The following is a 17,937-nucleotide window of genomic DNA, read 5'->3' as shown; positions in this document are numbered from 1 at the left end:
GAGGGTGGGATGGGCTGTGAAAACAAAGGAGTCCTACTGGCAACGTGACGAGCAGAGCAGCAGCGAGTGCGGCGGCCCCGCCGAGGAGCATCCCCTGGCAGCCCTCCCCTGCCAGGGACCCGGGGAAGCCAGTGCTCCAGGCTGGCTCTGCGACTCCCTCGCTGTAGTATTCTCAACAAATTATTCCTGCCACTGTGTGAAGTGATGAAAAGCTGGAGGGGTGGGGAGGCGTACACAGATGGAATAGATGCTCCTTCTGCTTTTGCTGATCAATAATGTTGCAATAATCCCTTACAACCAGAGAGATTTTTTTTTTTCCCAAATGTCCTTGGTTCAGGTCAGACTACCACTTCTGAAAGCATGCTTAGTGATTATATCCACTAATATGAAATAATTATGACTATATTAGCAGAAAGCCACCAAATTTTCCTTATAGGCCACTATAGGGGTTAGATCTGGCTGATACCACTCATATTTTAAAACATAATTTTGTTAACTTTTCAATAGAAGGGAACTTAATGAGAAAGGGATGGGAGATTTCCACTGCAAGTTTTGCTAATTTGAGACAAGCAATGCTCATCTGAGCAGAGGTCTCCAGCCCTGTTTGTTGCTTACAAGACCTGGATTCTGGCCGCTCCTCTGCAACGCATGGGGCAGCCCGATACACCCACTTTTGCAGGCTTTGGGGCACATCCTGCCCCCTCCCACAGCGCAGCAATGGTCTTGCACACAGCTAAGGGCAAAATGAGCCCCTGTCCCTCTTGGAGCAAAAGGCTGTATGGGAATGCTGCTTGTGCAGATGCTACCACCATCAATGCATGGGTCAGGGGTGAGCAGAAGGGGGTCAAACAACCCATCGTTTTCCAGATTAATGTGGTTAAAATGCAGGAGAGTGAGGTCCTCTCCCACAAGAGCCCAATCCAAGAATCCTTACCTGACGGCGAGGAAAGGAGTCAGGGTTTGCAGAGCATATAAAGCTTTTTGCTCGATTCTTTCCTCCTTTTTAACTCTGGTGACACAGTCAGCCTTTTGACAAGTGCCACAAGCTCTTCAAATAATGCACCTTCTTTGCCCAAGCAAATATTAATCAACACAATTCACTATTTTAATTGTAGTAACCCCTTTCAAAAAATACATTTTAGGCTTAGTGCTTTGAGGGGGATTTAAGTAGTAACTAAATATATGCTTATTCCTGAAGAGAAGTTCCACTGAAGCAAACTTTATTTTTTAATATTTAAACCTGCTTGATTTCAGCTATATGATGAGTCCAGAGCAAGGGGTGGCCTGTGCACTGCTGCACACTGCAAGGGTAGCACAGGAGGAAAGACCAAGAGCAAGCTCAGGAATCCCTCACTACACCATGTGTGCCTCACCTGGGATGCTGCGAATGAAAAGCCAGTATAACCCCAATTTCCTGCTGCCGTCTATCTTGTATCACCACTCCCAGCCACTTGTGGGGAGAAACATTCACACCGTGAACCATAGATTTGGCCCCAGTTTCACTCTTAATTAGCAAGAAACTAAATGTGCTCTTCTGTACTACAGGATTTGACCGTAAAACAAATCCAAACAAGTAACAAAAAGAAAGCCCTGCACGTTTTGTAAGCAAAATAACGCAAGAAAATAACGAACCAGTGCCCAATGTCCTGGTGCACAACTGTGTACACAGTTGCCATCATCAGCTATGCGAGTCAGGTAAGCACACAGCGAAAGAGCAGGTCAGCATCTCTATTTATAAATAGCCTGAAATGCACTTGCATGGTTTTGGAAACCATCCACAGAAATCAGGTCACAGCTATGCTCGCAGCACAAATGGAAGCATCAAGATTTCAGAAAATCTGACCATTAGTATTGCAGGAAAATAAACCCTGTGTTTCAGTGTGGAGTGAATTACTCGGGTATGATCACGGAGGAGCATCCTCCTGTCTCAGGTACAAATTCCATTCCACGCTAAGATGCAGCAGAGACCAAATTTCATTATTTCTCAATTAATATTTATGGGAAACAGAATGTACCTGCTAACCTAATAGACTAATTGCTCACTATTGATCCTATATGGAAGAAAGTCAGTAACAGCAAACTTCATAGCTCTTGGATCAAAGGACAACAAACATCTGTGTGCCAGTTTAGCATGAAGGCTGTATGAAGAAAGACAGATTCCTAATCATAAACTGCAGCCAAAAGGAGTTTTAACAACAAAACAACATTCAGGGCTGTAATTTACTTCTGAAGGCAGAGCAACTTGCTGAATAATTTGATTAAATGTAGTTTTGGGGAGTTTATGTGAGGAATGTGGGTTGATTCCGACTAGTGCTATAATATAAAATGACAAAACCTAAGCCAGCTAGAATACATTTTTATGCTGTGTTCAGGGTTTTGTAAAGCCTTCAGGCGGCTGGCTAATGTTTAGCACAACTTTACAAATCTTCACTGGTGTCTGCTCAGCCATTTTAGTTCCCTTCTGTCGTATGGAAGGACATGAAAGGTGTCTGAAAATATCATTATCAAACAGTGTTTGAGGAAAACAATAATCGTATGGCTAACATCTAGGTTATTCGGCTTGAGAGACAATCACAGAACCCTGGGATCTAATAAAAATGTGACATGTTATGAAAAAGTACCGACCTGCTCTGAAAAGTGCTCCAGCAGCATAATGCATGGCCAAGGCATGGATGAGTTGCCTGGCAGTCGTGAAGATGGGTCCTCGCTCAAACACAGAGAAGGAGAGAGGAGTGTGATCCGAGGCTATATACAGCTTCAACGAAGCGTGAATACTGACAAGGAGATTAACAGGTTGTATTGTTAATTTTCGTAACTTCACTGGCCTGACCAAAGCTCTTGCATGCTCTCTCACTTGCTCAGGCAGTATCAGGGTAGTATCTGAAGTATTCACGGGCTGGCAAGTGGCTTTGATTTCTGGAAGATATGTATCAAACAAAGTCTTAATGTAGTAAACAAAGGTGTCCTCCACATACAGCCGAGCTGGTTTGAGCTCAAAGCTGAGATCGTTCATGTGAAACATGAAATTCTCTTCCTCCGAAAAAGCAATGCAGAGCTTTATAAAGCACTTCTCCTTATAGCTTTCCAAATCTTTGCTACAAACAATGAGGTTGTTCACTCTGGACCACTGCACTGTCTCATTTTTCTCTCCTTGGCACAGCAGGACTGCAAAATGGAAATTGGATTTGCTGTACAACTGATTGTCCAGCTGCAAGTCTTCACAATACACTTGGAGACGATGAAATTGCGGGAGGCCTTCCACGGCGTCCCGCTGGAACTCCTGCGACAGGGCCCTCGGGTAGGTGGTGGCCGGGGCCACGTGGAGGAGAACGTTGTCTGCTGTGAGGCGCAGGAGTTCAGATGACACTCTGTGGTTTGTAATATCATCAAACGCAGCAAGGCTTAACTGACTGATGAACATTTTCAGTGACAGAGTCTGCTCTTGACTTCTAGACAGGAGGGAAAAGAAGTTTTGGTACTTCACGTATTCTGAGTTCACCTGGCATCCTGATTTCTCAAAAAGCCATCAGCAGAGATGTTCTCTATGGGCAGCTCATCGTGCAAATCCTATTAACGTTAATGGGATCTGGGAGCCTTAACCACCACAGTGGGTACCACCCAGGATGGGATATTACACATCTGTGCTAGTTTCTTTCTTATCAGTCAACAGGATAGTTTGGGTAGGAAGGTCTCTATATACACAGTCATTCCCTGTTTGCAGCACCAGATATTAAAGCAGCCAACAAATAACACTTTCTGATAATTCATGTACAGCCTCAGCTGTTACAATATTTTCTGTGAGCTACTACTGAAGATCAGTGTTACAGATAATTAATTTTACATCACAGGCAGTGAGTGCCCTCCAGTGAAGCTACCACAGCATTTTTATACCGATGGCATTGAGGGCTTCCCCCTCCAGTGTTAACTGCCCATTGCCACGTTTAACTAGCAGGCAGGCTCTTATGTACTGCTGATGACCAGTTTCTCAGGGATTCATACTTAATTGCAGTGCAAATAAAACCAGTAGAACAAATTCCCCTTTAATTGTAACAGCATCGCTGGAGGCCAGCCATTCTGCACCTTGGAAACAGGCAGTGTTATAATTGCACTTGAATGGAGCTACGGACCAGGTTATGGTGTGCTGTGGAAGGGGAGAAGACCTCTAAAGAATGTCATAATCAAGCACAGTTAATTACTGACTGCAAGACTATTTCTACAGCCCTTGCACATCAAGCTTGCTACCAACTGTAGTGGGAGCTCATACGATTACAGACAGCAGGACCCGGCTAAATAAATTTTAAACTGATGAACATGCTTAAAATTAATTATGATGGAAAATATCTTTTTTTTTTTTTTTCTTTAATGAACAACTGAGGGCTTCTTTTTGTATCAGACATCTAGTGTTTACCCTAAAGTGACATGACTTTTGATGTTAGATTGTCCTTTTTTAACTGTGATATACAAAGCATAACGTATGGTCTAAACATATGCCATAGAGCATGCAGCAGTATTAAACAAAACAAATAGTTAAGCCACAGTTTGTGAGCCAGTTAACACTCAGAAAGATGACTGACCTCTCAGCACTGTTTGGCAATGCTTTTTATCATCTTTTATGTGCTTTATGTACCTGTTGAGGTTGATCTCGATGGGTCCCACTCTTCCTTCTGGGGCCAAGGTTATGACTATTGTTCCACACCGATGGGCAATGTCCACATAAACATAGCCAAAGCCAGTTAAGAACACAATCTAGTGGAGAGAGTTAGAAATATACAGAACACTACTGAAATTACTGTTTTTACCGTCATAATTTGAATTAATCCTATGAATACCTTCCAGTGAAGATCGTGTACTCAAATCATGATACTGTTCAGGAAAAACAGAAACAGATTCAATACTTCAGAAAATAGCAGCTCTGATAGTTTAAATATTTCAGTTGTACAGCAAGATGAAATTTGCACCTCATCTTTTAACTGTATAACCAAATACATCTTAATAAGAAACAACTTCTCCAGAAATAGGCATGTGCTGGGGAGGGAAGAGATTATATGAGAAAAGAACAAATAAGAAATTTTAATTTGTGATTTTGGATTAAGGAGAGAGGCATATTCCTGGAGCTCTGCAAAATCCCACCTTCTCCTCCAGCAAACAAACCCTAAATTAACATTATGTTGCTATGCCCTAGCTCAGATAGATGACTGGCTGATAGCACGATGCAAAACACATGAAGACTGAAAAATAAGTAACATTTTGGATTCGTGAAGACTTGCTCAACAACTCAACACTGAACACATTTCTAAGCCATCTAATCTGGTTTCATAAGAACACCTTCACAAGCAAGGTGCTGCCACAAAGAAATGGCAAGAGTCTGTAGGAAAGCACAAAACATCTAAAAAGGCAGGAAAATGGAAACCTGACAACAGGTTTGTGTCTTGCTTACAGATGTGCAAACTTTCGTTCTGAACAAGTTGTCCTTAGGAATACATATTTTACTTAAAGAAATGACGTATTGTTTTTGGAGCTTAATTCTGCAATATTTCTGTGCAGGTTTTATGTTTTTCCAGAATATAAAAGATTAAGGTCTTTTTAGGTTTGGAAAGCTCAGATCAGTCCTTGTTAGAGCAAGCTGGCTTCTGTTTTCTTGTAGGGCTACTATCAACACAATTGTTTGCTAGATTGTAATGACGGAAGCTATAATTTAAAGGAATGCAAACTCAAGGAATAATGCAAAGATAATGGGCTAGCACAGGTAAAATAAACGGTTGTTTGTCTTGAGTAATCTTTACTGCTCTAAACAAGTCACCAGAAGGAAAAGCACTTGGAAGTTTAGTAGGATCAGCACTTAAACTGATTCTTATTACACTACTTATAATAACCTTGTACAGATAATGAAATTTCATTCATCAAGTTATGTCTTACTCTTCAGAGAATTACATAAGAGAATTTCTAATTTTGATATGTCCATTTTAATCCTTTGCTTATTTGAAAGAGATTTGCAACCCTGTACGATGGAGAAAAGAGGCTATTTACTGAATTTTCAATACACCCTCCTCATTATTCTAAAAACCCCTCACTATTCTTAAAGATTGTTAATTTTAATTCCAATTTCAGATTATTCTGATGATAAATACCTTAATTTTGGTGAATTAATAAAATTTCCTTTCTAACAGAATAAGAAGTACCTATGTGTGGCTAGGTAGAAAGAGTTATTTCACAATCTGAACCAAGTTGTATGTGAAGCTATTAGCATATTCTTTATTTACTTTTATTTATAGTTTTCTGAAAGACTGACTGAGAAATCCTGGGGAAATTCTCTAGGTGTAAACCCTAAAACTTCAATAACAGAAGGCTACACTTTTTATTTGAAGAGTTCTTCAAGTAGACAATGATCCCCAAATGTTGTCTTAGCATCTAATTCCTTCTAGGAGCCAGATCCTTATAAAGAACCCTGGTCTGGCATAACATTAATGACTGAAATTTGAAACCTTGCGTTGCTCGACTGGCTTGCTGAAGGAAACTGAACTACTTGCTATAGAACATAACACTCAATAATCAAGAGCATTTTGTGATTGGTCCCCAGGGAAAACATCTGAAACTAGTATTTCTTTCAAAGAGCCAAGCAGTTTATGTTGATTCCATGTAAACTAATGACTTCAAAGATGGAAAAAAATTCCCATCAAAAAGAATGACTCCAGTCAAGGAAGTTTTCATTTACCTCAAAACAGGAGAAAAATAACGGAAGGAAAGAAAAGGGGTTTTTTTGTTTTGTTTTGTTTTAGAAAGACACGCGTAGCTTCTGTGAAGACACCGAGGGAGAATGACAGTCATGATTCCTACAAGATGTAAAGGCAAATATCCTGTGATAATTAAGTCACCAAACAAGGACTTTCCTGGATCCTGTGGGATTCTTTGCTTACAGGGACCAGAAATTTTCAGGACTGATTTGTCAAGGGAAGGCCCTGGCCTTGCCAGGTTGATCAAAAAGAAGTGAAAAAATTCAGTGCTCGAAAGCATGTATTTTTTATCTAGGTATTTTTAAAAACAGCCAGTGAAGAAGGTAATCTGTATTCTAAAACTTCCACAGCAAGGGGCTTAGGGAGGAGAGGTCCCAAGACTTAAATAAAAAAATCTAAAACCAACAGAAAGGATATGCTTATTGCAGAGGAATAATAAACTGTCCAGGTCAGGAAGAAAACCATTTATGCTGGGAACGGGGAAACAGTTTATAATGATTTACTTGTGTTCCTTGATTGTTGATGTCCACAAAATCACTCCATTCATTTACTAATTCATTGGATGACATCACTTTCAGAAGAATGCTGGGTAACAAATCTCGTGTTTTGCAATCTGGATAGCTGGAGACTTGATGGTAAAGTTCATGATGAACGGAACTTTCAGCTGGAATCCTTCTACAATAAACTTCAAACTTTGGTGTATCTGAAATTTTATAAAATATATAAGATTAAGGCTTTCTAAAACCTGTATGAAATCAAAACTCACTTATGCTTATACCAACTAGGAAGTTTCTGCCTGAAATAAATAAAACCATTACTTTTCTATTGGTTGGAGTTCTATGCGTTTGTGGGTTTTTTCCCTTTTTTATGTTGTTAAGATTTACATTATGGTTCCACTGACCATTACATTAACATGCTGTAGGTGGAATTTTGGCAATATGTTTTTCGTGTTACATCTGCAAATCCGAGGAACTTTAAATGTTCCATGGGATTGAACTGATGTCAAGAAAACTCCACTGTCTACTAGTTTCCTACAGCCAAGTCACCTTGACAGCTGGAACCAGGGAGACCCAAAAGCCAAGAGTCATGTAAGTTCATACTCCTGACCACACGATTAGCTCCGATAGCTTCCAGGCTTCAGTCCTTCACTTGGAGATAAACCTTTATGAAGGCACTAAGTTCTTGTTATAACCAAAACACCTACTGAAATCAACTTGGTATTGGAGATACAGTAAAATAATTTATACGACAGTACACTGTTTCTAATCACTGCATGCTACCTACCTTTGAAGTTCTCTTTGACAAGCAACGGAACCGAGCACCTGTTGTGGATAATTATACGAGGACTGGGATCTTCTGTAAGCGTTAGGTATGTTACGCCAAGATGCTCTTGGTAAGTCAGTGCTATAGCTCTAAAACAGAAGCAGATATGCTTGAATATGCATGTTTTGGATAAAATCTTTACATATTATTACCCTGGACAATTAAAACCATTCAAAACTAGCACCTGTAAGATTCTTTATGAGAAAGTTACAATTCCACAGATATTTATATCCATTTAGGTAAGTACATATCTCCACTGAGAATCAGAATTAAACAGAAGAACACATGGAAATAGCATGAAAAACAGCACTAGAGAAGAAATCACTTCACAGAGACTACTCATGAGTTAAATTGAGCACGTGTGTTTGCAAGATGAGAGCCCGAGCCAGCAGAGAGTTATATTAAATTAAAAACATGAGACTGTAGGCCCAAATTTTCAACATAAATCTTTAAAATATTCCAGAAGAATTTGTAGCATACTTCTCTGATACACATGAAAGATATTTCTAACAAATCTGTAAATCTGTAACTGATGGCTCCCCTGGAATGATCCACAATGCTATCGTCCTTTCAAATGTCAACATTACGGATCATCACTGCATAAATTTCCAAAATGAAAATAAATTAATTTTGTTTTACTCATTAGCTACATAAAATGTCTTCATGCATGAACACAAATTCTTTTTTGCATGTGCAGATTTCTTGGCTATTTCTAAAAAACTTCACCTCACGGTGATTTTAAAAATCCAATCAGTCTGAATATTTGATTAAGAACACGAAATCCTCTATGCCTCTCTCAGAATTATAAGGAATCCTTATAATTCCTTGTTTTTCCCATTTTAAAATTATGTAAATCTGAAGTCTGTGTGAGAATCTTTAGACTCTGCAGGGGAACCGTATGAGGATTTGAATGATATCAGGCACTTCAGGCAAGGGAAAGATCGTATGCCTGGTAATTCACCCTGATGTAGCTCCTTTAATTTCAGCAGATTGCTTCTTGTTTATACAAATATAAGCATGAACAGATTCCGATATCAGGTCTGAGAATTGAAATTGGGCATCTGACAAGTCTCTGAACTGTTATTTTGAACTAGCTGGATGCATTTGTTTGTAGGTGGAATGCACATTTGGATATTTCAAGCTTTAAAACTTGGAAATCTTTCATTGTTGTAGTCCCAAAATAGTTTCATCCCTTTTTTGCTTTTCCTGTTTATCCTCTTATTATCCTTACTAAAATAGATTTTTACCTTTTATAAACAAAACCTATATTGTTGTATTGTTTTCTTTCACACTGTTCTTGAACTCATAAATTGTTACCCACAAATTAAAAAAGACCATAATCTCGAAAATAAAGTTTTAATGCTCTTATTTTTCACGTGTGTAAAAAAATAGCAGCCAATACATTATAAAAATCGTACAACTTGTACATCATCATAACATTAAACCATTTATAATAAAAGCATCAAAACCATGAAAAGATAACAATTTTTAAATTAAAGTAAGACTTGCCTTTACATATGGGGGGCATGTGTTACTCTTACTTTTGCACTAATATGGTTTCTTACTAGCTGAGGCTTTATAGCAACAAGCAAAGTTCATTGTTCGTGACTGTTCAGCATACAGTACCTGGTACAAAATCCACTTTCACTACAACCCCCCGTGGGCACCGCCACGCTCTGTCTAGGAAACTCCTGTTTAATGACAGCTGGTAGGCTCCACAGCTCACAGCCGCCAGCGCAGCCACCTGGGCTGAAACTCAGTAGCACGCGTTTGTCAGTAGGAGGTGCCCCCGAAGCGAAGGGTCCGGTGTCTGACATCAGGTCCCAGCAAGGCACGGCGCTCAGTGCCTTGCTGCGTGGTGCCCCGGCCGGACCGACGCTGAACACCGTGCTGTCTGGCGAGTGGAAGACCTAGAAAGAAAAAAGATGGAAAAAAAAAGAAAAAACTAACCAAGGGTTGCACTAAGTCCACTGCTTGGCCAAGTTCTGTCTCCAGGTCCACTTACACACCAGAACTCTACCAAAAGCAACAGGTACATCACTGTAACGTAACTGTGAGAAGAACATCCATTTATAGATCTAAAACTAAGAATGGATTTTAGCCTCAACATTCTAACCATTCTATGATTCTATGATTCTTCCAATCCCCCATCCCACAAAATTCACGATGCACAAATGTAGATATGAAGAAAACTAACCCAGAAGCAAACCAAAACAGAAATAGGGGACTTGAAAAATTTGTTTATCTGCCAACTCCTCTAGCAAGTTTGACCCTGAGAATCCTTTCCACATATTTTACTATCGATGTAATCTTCAATAAATATGTATAAATGGTTGATTAAAATATATTGACCATGCATACATTTTGGTTCCTGTAAGCTAGTCTTTGAATGTACTGTGCGATTATTAGAAAACTGATATTCACAATTTGATGCAGTTCACTGAAATACATAAACTCTGGGCACGTCCCTCGTTCTGCAGCTTTGTTCAGATAACTGGAATCTTCCCAAAAGGATAACAAAAAGTCTTCAGCCTGCCAGGCCAATATACCTCTTTTACACACGAACTCAGTAAAAATTCTGAGAACAATTTCAACAGCTACTATGGATTATGCTGCCTAGTTTACAGAAATGGCCATTAGTGCCTGAACAGATGGAGAACAGGCAGAACTAATTCTGCAATGTGCAAGAATCTCCTGCTTTGCATAGATTTCTGATCACAGTTAATTACTGGAGTTGAATTTACCCAGAATTCTGGTTTTTTAAATTAAAATTATATAGAATACTCTTAAAGTTTTCTGTTCAAGTTCTGCTATATGCAGTCGAGACCATACAATCGAAACACCCACGTGCTGCAGATGACAAACACAACCAGCATCCACAGTACTTTACCTCTTCTCCTGAGCGGGGTTTGGAAACAGAAAGCTGCGGCCTATAATAGATTGGATATGATGTATCATTGATTATTGTTGTCTTATCTTCTATCTGCAGAATTTGTATACCTTGTCGAACCATAGAAGAAATGCAGAATTGACACAACTGTAAGATAAGAAAAATGATGATAAAGTCACACACAAAACCACAAAAGGTATTGAAATATAGTGACAGAACTGCCATGTTCTTTTGAACTGGGAAATCCTGTCTATATTCATGCACTTTGTAGCTGCAGCCACATCACATACTTCTGAAGTTGTCTCTGTCAATATTTTCCAAACAAGATTGATAATTCATTAATTTTTTTCCAGGAGATATTATATTATCTTGATGAGTTCGGCAGAATGTTTTTGACCATCTACTTCTTTAAATTATACTTCATACATTGTTTATACTCTCATTATGTTTTACACGTATTAACAATTAGGGAGGAGCTTTTACACTACATACATTTGATTGTTTGCATCTGCTATATGACTTTGTTTTGAAATTATAAATTTATAAATAACGATAATTTTCTTCTAACCTTTTGATGACCTGGAAAAGCACCAAGTTTTATTTCAGCTTCAAGAAAACCTTCTTCATCCAACGTTACTACTTCCCCGTTATCTGCATCCTTCCATTTCGGGGAGGTCATGTTATGAACCAGTTTAATTGCCACTGACTTGTGCACAGTATTAGTGTTTGCCCAGTATATTCCAACCTGAAAAGCTTCCTGCAAGTGAAAAATGACCGATTATCACTTGTTGACAATTTGATACACTTCTACGAGAGTTAAATGTAGTTTCCAGTATGAAGCCAATCTCATTTCCTCCCTTTCTCCCTCTGATTCTTTTTAAGCAGTACAAGGACAGATGAAGCCACAATGTAGATATGGGACTGATCCTCACAGTGGAGTCAAGACCATAATCTACAGTGAGCCGTGTTAATAAGCAGACCGTTTGTTTATTAACAGACATACATGGGGGGAAACAAGAAGGTGAAACAAACAGGAAGTATCAGATTCTCCAACTGGGACAGCCAAGCTGCTGTGTCAAATTATTTTAATTCTTTCAAAAATAAAAAATATTGGGGTGATATATAAAAAAGTATGTGAATGGCCAAGCTAAGGTAAGTGAGAAGATCCATTACGCACAACTCTGAATTCAGGAAGGCAGGCATCCTAAAGAATCGTCCTCGTATGCAATTCACCCTATCAAACCTTTCTCGGTAGCACAGAAGCTATGAAACAACTCCACCCAAAACCCTCTCAAACCAAACATTCCTTCTAGGTTGTCAGCTGTGCTACTGTGGTCAACACACTTCCCAAGGGATAGGTCAGCAGAGCAGGGGCCAAAGTCTACATTTGGCCTTTATAGCCGTTTACGTGGGCTGCTACGTTATGCCCACGTTGTGGATCCGTTGGCTGGACTGGGAGGAAGGAGAGAAGGCTGCTGAGTCAGGTGGCATGCAGGTCTTCTTCCACAGTATCTTACGGACAATTTTTAACTATGCAATTTTAAGATACGTTGTCTTTCAAACATTGCTATCAAGTACGTTGTGCTACCCACTCGGTGGCTCAGTCGCCATGGCAAATTTCTGTTATTTCTGTTCCTCATCATACGACTAACAGACATAGTAACTGGCAAGTGGGAATCATTCGCATTAATAACCATTCTGCAGAAGCAGAGTGTTTAGTAGAACTGTGCCTGTTAACATGAATGACAAAGTTACCTCGAAATTGGGAGGTATAATTACTTTCCCCGTAGGTACTTGAAGTACAATCTTTTCTCCTTCAAACAGCCAGAGATCCCACTTGGACTGATTGATAAGCAAAGCCCAGGGCAGAAGTTCTATCAGCAGAGTTCTAACACATGGTTTCCACACCGACAGTTTTACCCGCATTGGGCTATCCCACTGGGACAGCTGTTCGCTGCTGTTCAGAAATAAACAAACAGAAAAAAAATCAAAGGAATAATTAATTCAAGATTGCAAACGATAAGTTGTCATTTTCAGAAATTTGCCAGGCTCTTCTGGTTTTGAAACAGAAAAGCAATCTCCTCTTACCTTATCGTTCTAGAACATACTGAGATGCCGTCAGACAGATCTAGCTACACGTAGGCTATAAAGACATTTTTAACTGCATAAACTCAATCTAAATTTGGTCAATTAAAGAAATGCCGAAACAGAATTACCACTATCCTTCAGAACTAAACCCAGGACTTTTGTAGTCATAAAATCACATTTCGTTTTTTTTTCAACAACTCCTCCCACAGCAGCTCCCTGTTTCTGTAGTGAAACAAACAGCTACTGAAGAACCAACAGCCTCTAGAGCTGCAGTAAAAAATGTGCATTCACAAAAAAATTGTTCCTTTTTTTTTTAATCCTTGCTGATGCAATCTTCTAAGTGTAATCAAGGGCAGCCCCTAGAGTGACCTCAATTTTTTCCCACCTGCAACAGATTCTGCAGCTTATGTATCGGAATCATGTAATTACTGAAAACACATTCAGTGTTGATCACATCTAGTCTTCCTGAATGTGATGACAGGTTATTTGAAAAGGCAGTGCAACAACCATGAAGAAGGTTTAGCAAAGAATTACCTGTCTGAATCTTTCCTATTATACGGCCACGCAGGCTGGGGAGGATTAGCGGTGCTATAGAACTCAGACAGTATTTGGTTGACGTTGCCACCTGGATGGGATTTAGTCGCTATCTGCTTAATTAGCGTGGTTGAGATAGGGACTGCGCACTCTGATGGATCATCTTCCTCCCTGTCATTGGAAACAGATTCAGTCACTTACAGAACAAGATCAAGCGTTAGTAGCACTAACATTTTCTTTAACGAAGCCTTCCAAGCGTACTCTGCAGTAGGAACACTCTCAAGATAATCATGGATGAATCAAGTTACAAAGTCTAACAAGTTCCTGAGCATTAGCTGACATGAATGGATTTGTTATGACTCTGTAACGACCTTTGTGTTTGAGACCCTAGAAACTCTTCAGTATTCTCAACAAACATTTCAAGATCATTTAGGGATTTATTTTTCAATACACAAAACCATTGACTGCTTAGGCAAACAAATGCCAACGGATAGGATAGTTACACCACATTTAATATTTCCTAACTTACCACTTCAGGCCACATATGCTTGTTCTGTTGTATCACCTCTGAATAAGCCATACTCTTGGAAAAAATACACCAGAAGTTCAGGTGTAAATTATTTCTTCTCCACACAAATGAACCATTTTTAAGGAGAGTGAGTATTTTACCTGGCTTGAAATGTCAGGTGGTGCGTAAGATCAGGTTCTATATTTTGCAGTGCTTTCTCCTGTCCTTTCCCTGGAACAACTTGTGTTTCACTCAATCCCAGACTTCTTTTCTCTAAATGTATGATAATTGGGTCTGGAAGATGGCTCCTTACAATGAAAAGAGGGCTGAAAACAATCTACAAAAAGAGAAGAATATACCAATTTAAGGTTAATGCTATTCCAGTATTACAACTGTTGAAATAAGCTATTAATAAATCTTTAAAGTGGGTCATTCTGCCCTTAATTTATTCCATGATATGTAAGGCATAAACATTTAGATTTCAGAGACATTAACGCACTTACTAATCGTTGCTGCACATGAGAGCTGGGCTCTAAAGTCAAAATTGTGCACCACACATACGTAATTGAACTCTTTGAAGATGGTACCTGTATACAGAGAGATGAGCAGCATTACATTCAAATTATTTCAGGATTATAATGTTCAAAATTTCATCACATCAAACAGAAGTCTAAACGCAAAGTCCCCAGTTCTCTCAGACATTTTTTTAGGCTATATTGCATATATGAATTTCTAGTCATACCTGAATGACAGTGCTGTGTTCTGTCTGTTTAGAACTTAGACATACATCTCGGGACCAGTCTTCATCTCCTGTAGCTTTCACACTCAGCTCTGTAAGCTCATTGTTTTCTAGGACATACGAAGGCAGCTTCTGCCTGGCTGCAAGGCAGTTGACATGTTCTTTAACGACGGCCTGTCCATCCTGACTGATGTAATGCTGAACCACCTTCAGTTCGATACTTTCGGAAAGGTAACTACAGACTGTCTGTCTTCCACAGATTAGGATCTAAAACACACAAAAATATGCAGCTCATATAGAAACAGCTGTCAAAAAGAAAGGTCAAAATTGAATTATAAAGAATTATCTCCCTATTTTAGGTTTTCTCAAGCACTGCTGAGGCAGTGAACGGGAAAACATTATTTTTATTGGCCAAATGTATGTGCAATTTCAGAGAAACCTAGGCATTAAAATGCTTGAAATGTTCCTAAGGCTTGGAAGAACCATGTAACATCCCCACTTTCCTTCCCACTGAACTCAGCAGTACGGCCCACGGCTGACATGGCTCTGGTTTGTATTTTAAGAATAATATGACAGTCTCTGAATGCTGGGACCTTTTGGAGCAGACATATTGATGTACTTCAGAAGAAAGGTTTCTACTGACACCTCACTTTCCCATCTCAACCCAGCAATCAGACCTTCCAGGATGTTTGCTGTTTTAAACCTTATAATTCCATTAAAAGGCTGTACCATATTTATGTATTTAATTTCACCCACCTAGAAGATGACCAAATTGTGTTCAGTTGTTGCTGTCCATCATATATGAATTATTTATCATGGGACATATCTCTGACTTTTTCTAAGCTATACTGAGGAACAGAATTCCATGTGCATCCCTGCTACAACCATCTTCACTCGCTTTTCCCTAGGGAGGGTGCACACTGACCAAGGGAACTCTCAGCAGGGCTTTCAGCAATGCCACTCTTGTCCGATCCGCTGCATTGCTGTTGCGCAACGTAAGGCGCTCTGCCATCCCCATGAGCTCAACACGTTATGTTCACCACATGCTCTGGCTTCTGCCAGCGCAGGCAGAATGTCTGCAGTGTTATTACACATCTCTTTATAAAGAGAGTATGTGAAAAGTTGCTGCACAGCAGCCCACTTTCAAATGTTAATTTGGTAATTACTTCTTTCTCTTTCAACAATAGAAAGGCCTGAGTTACAACCCCAAATATGATATGGACAGTTTCTTAAAAAAATAGATACATTTTGTTTCTCAAGAGCTTCAAAAATGCAAGAGATTGTGAAACTCGGTGTCAGAACTTACAAACCACGCAAAAGGATATTTAGTGGAACATGCAAAATATGTGCTAGTAATTGAGCTTTTAAATGCTAAGATCCATAACAAAGTGAAGAAGAGAGCTGTAAACATTCCCAAAAATGTCCCCAGAACACTGTTACACTTGTTTTTTCGCAGATCTCAGTAGGAGAGAATAAATAGTAAGGTGACTAATTCGTGAACAGATCCCAGTTTGAATTACTCGTGTTATCTTTTACAAACTGGATCAAATACTTACTTGCTTTTGCACTCTGCTGAACCTTGATAATAAGTGATGCTGTCCGGCCCTTGTACTGAATGGTGCGAATAAAGGTCCCTGCATTGTCCACGCTGAATGGTTCAGACCACCGCCAGTTTCCCCAGCCTTCAATACAGATGTGTAACAGCTGGAAAGAAAGCAGTTACCACCTTCAATACAGAACTGGGGGAAAAAAAAGCGCCTTGCAGTAGGATAGGAATTCCCATGACAGAGAAATATTCTTGGTTTTAAAACAGCAATGCTAAGCACACCAGTTCTCTGAATGACCCACTCATTGTTTTTCTGCGATTTCAGATACAAACAGAAGAATCAACAATACCATCAGACGGCTCTGCATCAACCTGCTTCAACAGTGTATTTAGGATGCTAAAAATCCAGCATACAACTGTTCAGCAAAAAACTGTATGTGGACTAGAGAGCATAAAACAGGAAATAAGAGATTTTCTTTACTGCCCTTGAAATTGTTCTAGAAATCCACCTTCTTTATTGCCAGCAAGGTGATATGGAATGCAGGTCCAGGCCAGATTTTTGGCTTTCAGAATAAGACAGAAAATTACAAATTCCCTTCAAAATAAAGACGGATACAAATCTATTTGTATGTATACTTGTATAGCTCACATATATATGTGTGTTAAACGCAGAACTGAGCATATTGCTGAGAGATGGGAAACATTTCAGCTCTTACACAAACGTGGTGGCAAGTTCAAGCTTGACTGCATGAGAAGAAATTTAACTGCATAATTATACTCCCTGTGTGATTTATTCCGGAAAAGGAGTGGCTTTTTTCCAGTTCAACTTAAATCACTTCCAGAGCAATATAGTCTTTCATCATTTGAAGAGCCTTTCATCCATCTACCCACCATACGCGCTTACCTCTATCCCATAGAGATTCTTTAAGCCAGAGCAGTGAAAATTGGGACTGTTCCATGTAGGTCAATGAAGTTACATAAATTTACGCCAGCTGAAGATCTGGCTATTTAGCTCTGTATAGATCTTTTGTGGCTGTGCAAACTTAAGAATGTGAGTTATATATAAGGGATCAAAGCGGTAAGCATTCTGGGTAAAATTTATTCTTTGCAGAGGGCCAGCACAGAGCCTACGCATCACTTAAGTCCTTTAAAATAGTTATATAAAGGCCTTGTGGGAATTCTCTCTTGAGGGTTGAATTTCACTCTGATTTTGGACATCTGTCATTAATTAATGTAAGTAATTGAGAACAGGATCAGGCCCAAAGTTTGGTTATTTACATGAGAAAAAAATTGAAACTTGTAAATATTATGTTCTCCCATGATTTGTTTTCCAAAAGAGATAGTACTGACCATAGATCTGGCCAGTTCAACTTAGTGAATGGCTGGATGTTGGGTTGTTTTTTCATTGTTTTAAGAAACAACAGCAGCAACAACTTTCAAAGATATTACAACTCAGTAGCCTGTTTGCAATTTGTGGTATCCTCAGCACAAGTTACACACAGAACAATAACATCCATTCAGTGGGTGGCTTTTGAATTTGCAAGAGTGATGACTGTTGCATTCAGATTCAAATTAGTT

General features: G+C 39.3%; 1 protein-coding gene across 1 annotated transcript in view; it reads right to left on the bottom strand.

The window, feature by feature from the left end:
* Positions 1-17,937, bottom strand: part of LOC104462882 (vacuolar protein sorting-associated protein 13B-like) — a gene marked incomplete at its 5' end in the record, with an annotated part of 112,291 nt that overhangs the window by 17,931 nt on the left and 76,423 nt on the right. Inside the window, 14 exons of the mRNA XM_010075026.1 lie at positions 2,626-3,449; positions 4,628-4,746; positions 7,235-7,434; positions 8,016-8,143; positions 9,681-9,964; positions 10,945-11,091; positions 11,513-11,701; positions 12,700-12,901; positions 13,567-13,737; positions 14,236-14,411; positions 14,578-14,661; positions 14,817-15,080; positions 15,980-15,987; positions 16,370-16,517. Coding sequence (XP_010073328.1) covers positions 2,626-3,449; positions 4,628-4,746; positions 7,235-7,434; positions 8,016-8,143; positions 9,681-9,964; positions 10,945-11,091; positions 11,513-11,701; positions 12,700-12,901; positions 13,567-13,737; positions 14,236-14,411; positions 14,578-14,661; positions 14,817-15,080; positions 15,980-15,987; positions 16,370-16,517 — 2,944 coding nt within the window. The remainder of the gene's footprint in view (positions 1-2,625; positions 3,450-4,627; positions 4,747-7,234; positions 7,435-8,015; positions 8,144-9,680; positions 9,965-10,944; positions 11,092-11,512; positions 11,702-12,699; positions 12,902-13,566; positions 13,738-14,235; positions 14,412-14,577; positions 14,662-14,816; positions 15,081-15,979; positions 15,988-16,369; positions 16,518-17,937) is intronic.

The sequence above is a fragment of the Pterocles gutturalis genome, unplaced genomic scaffold (assembly GCF_000699245.1).
Source record: "Pterocles gutturalis isolate BGI_N339 unplaced genomic scaffold, ASM69924v1 scaffold3437, whole genome shotgun sequence".
Lineage (NCBI taxonomy): Eukaryota > Metazoa > Chordata > Aves > Pterocliformes > Pteroclidae > Pterocles > Pterocles gutturalis.
This window is presented reverse-complemented; position numbering and strand designations above follow the sequence as displayed.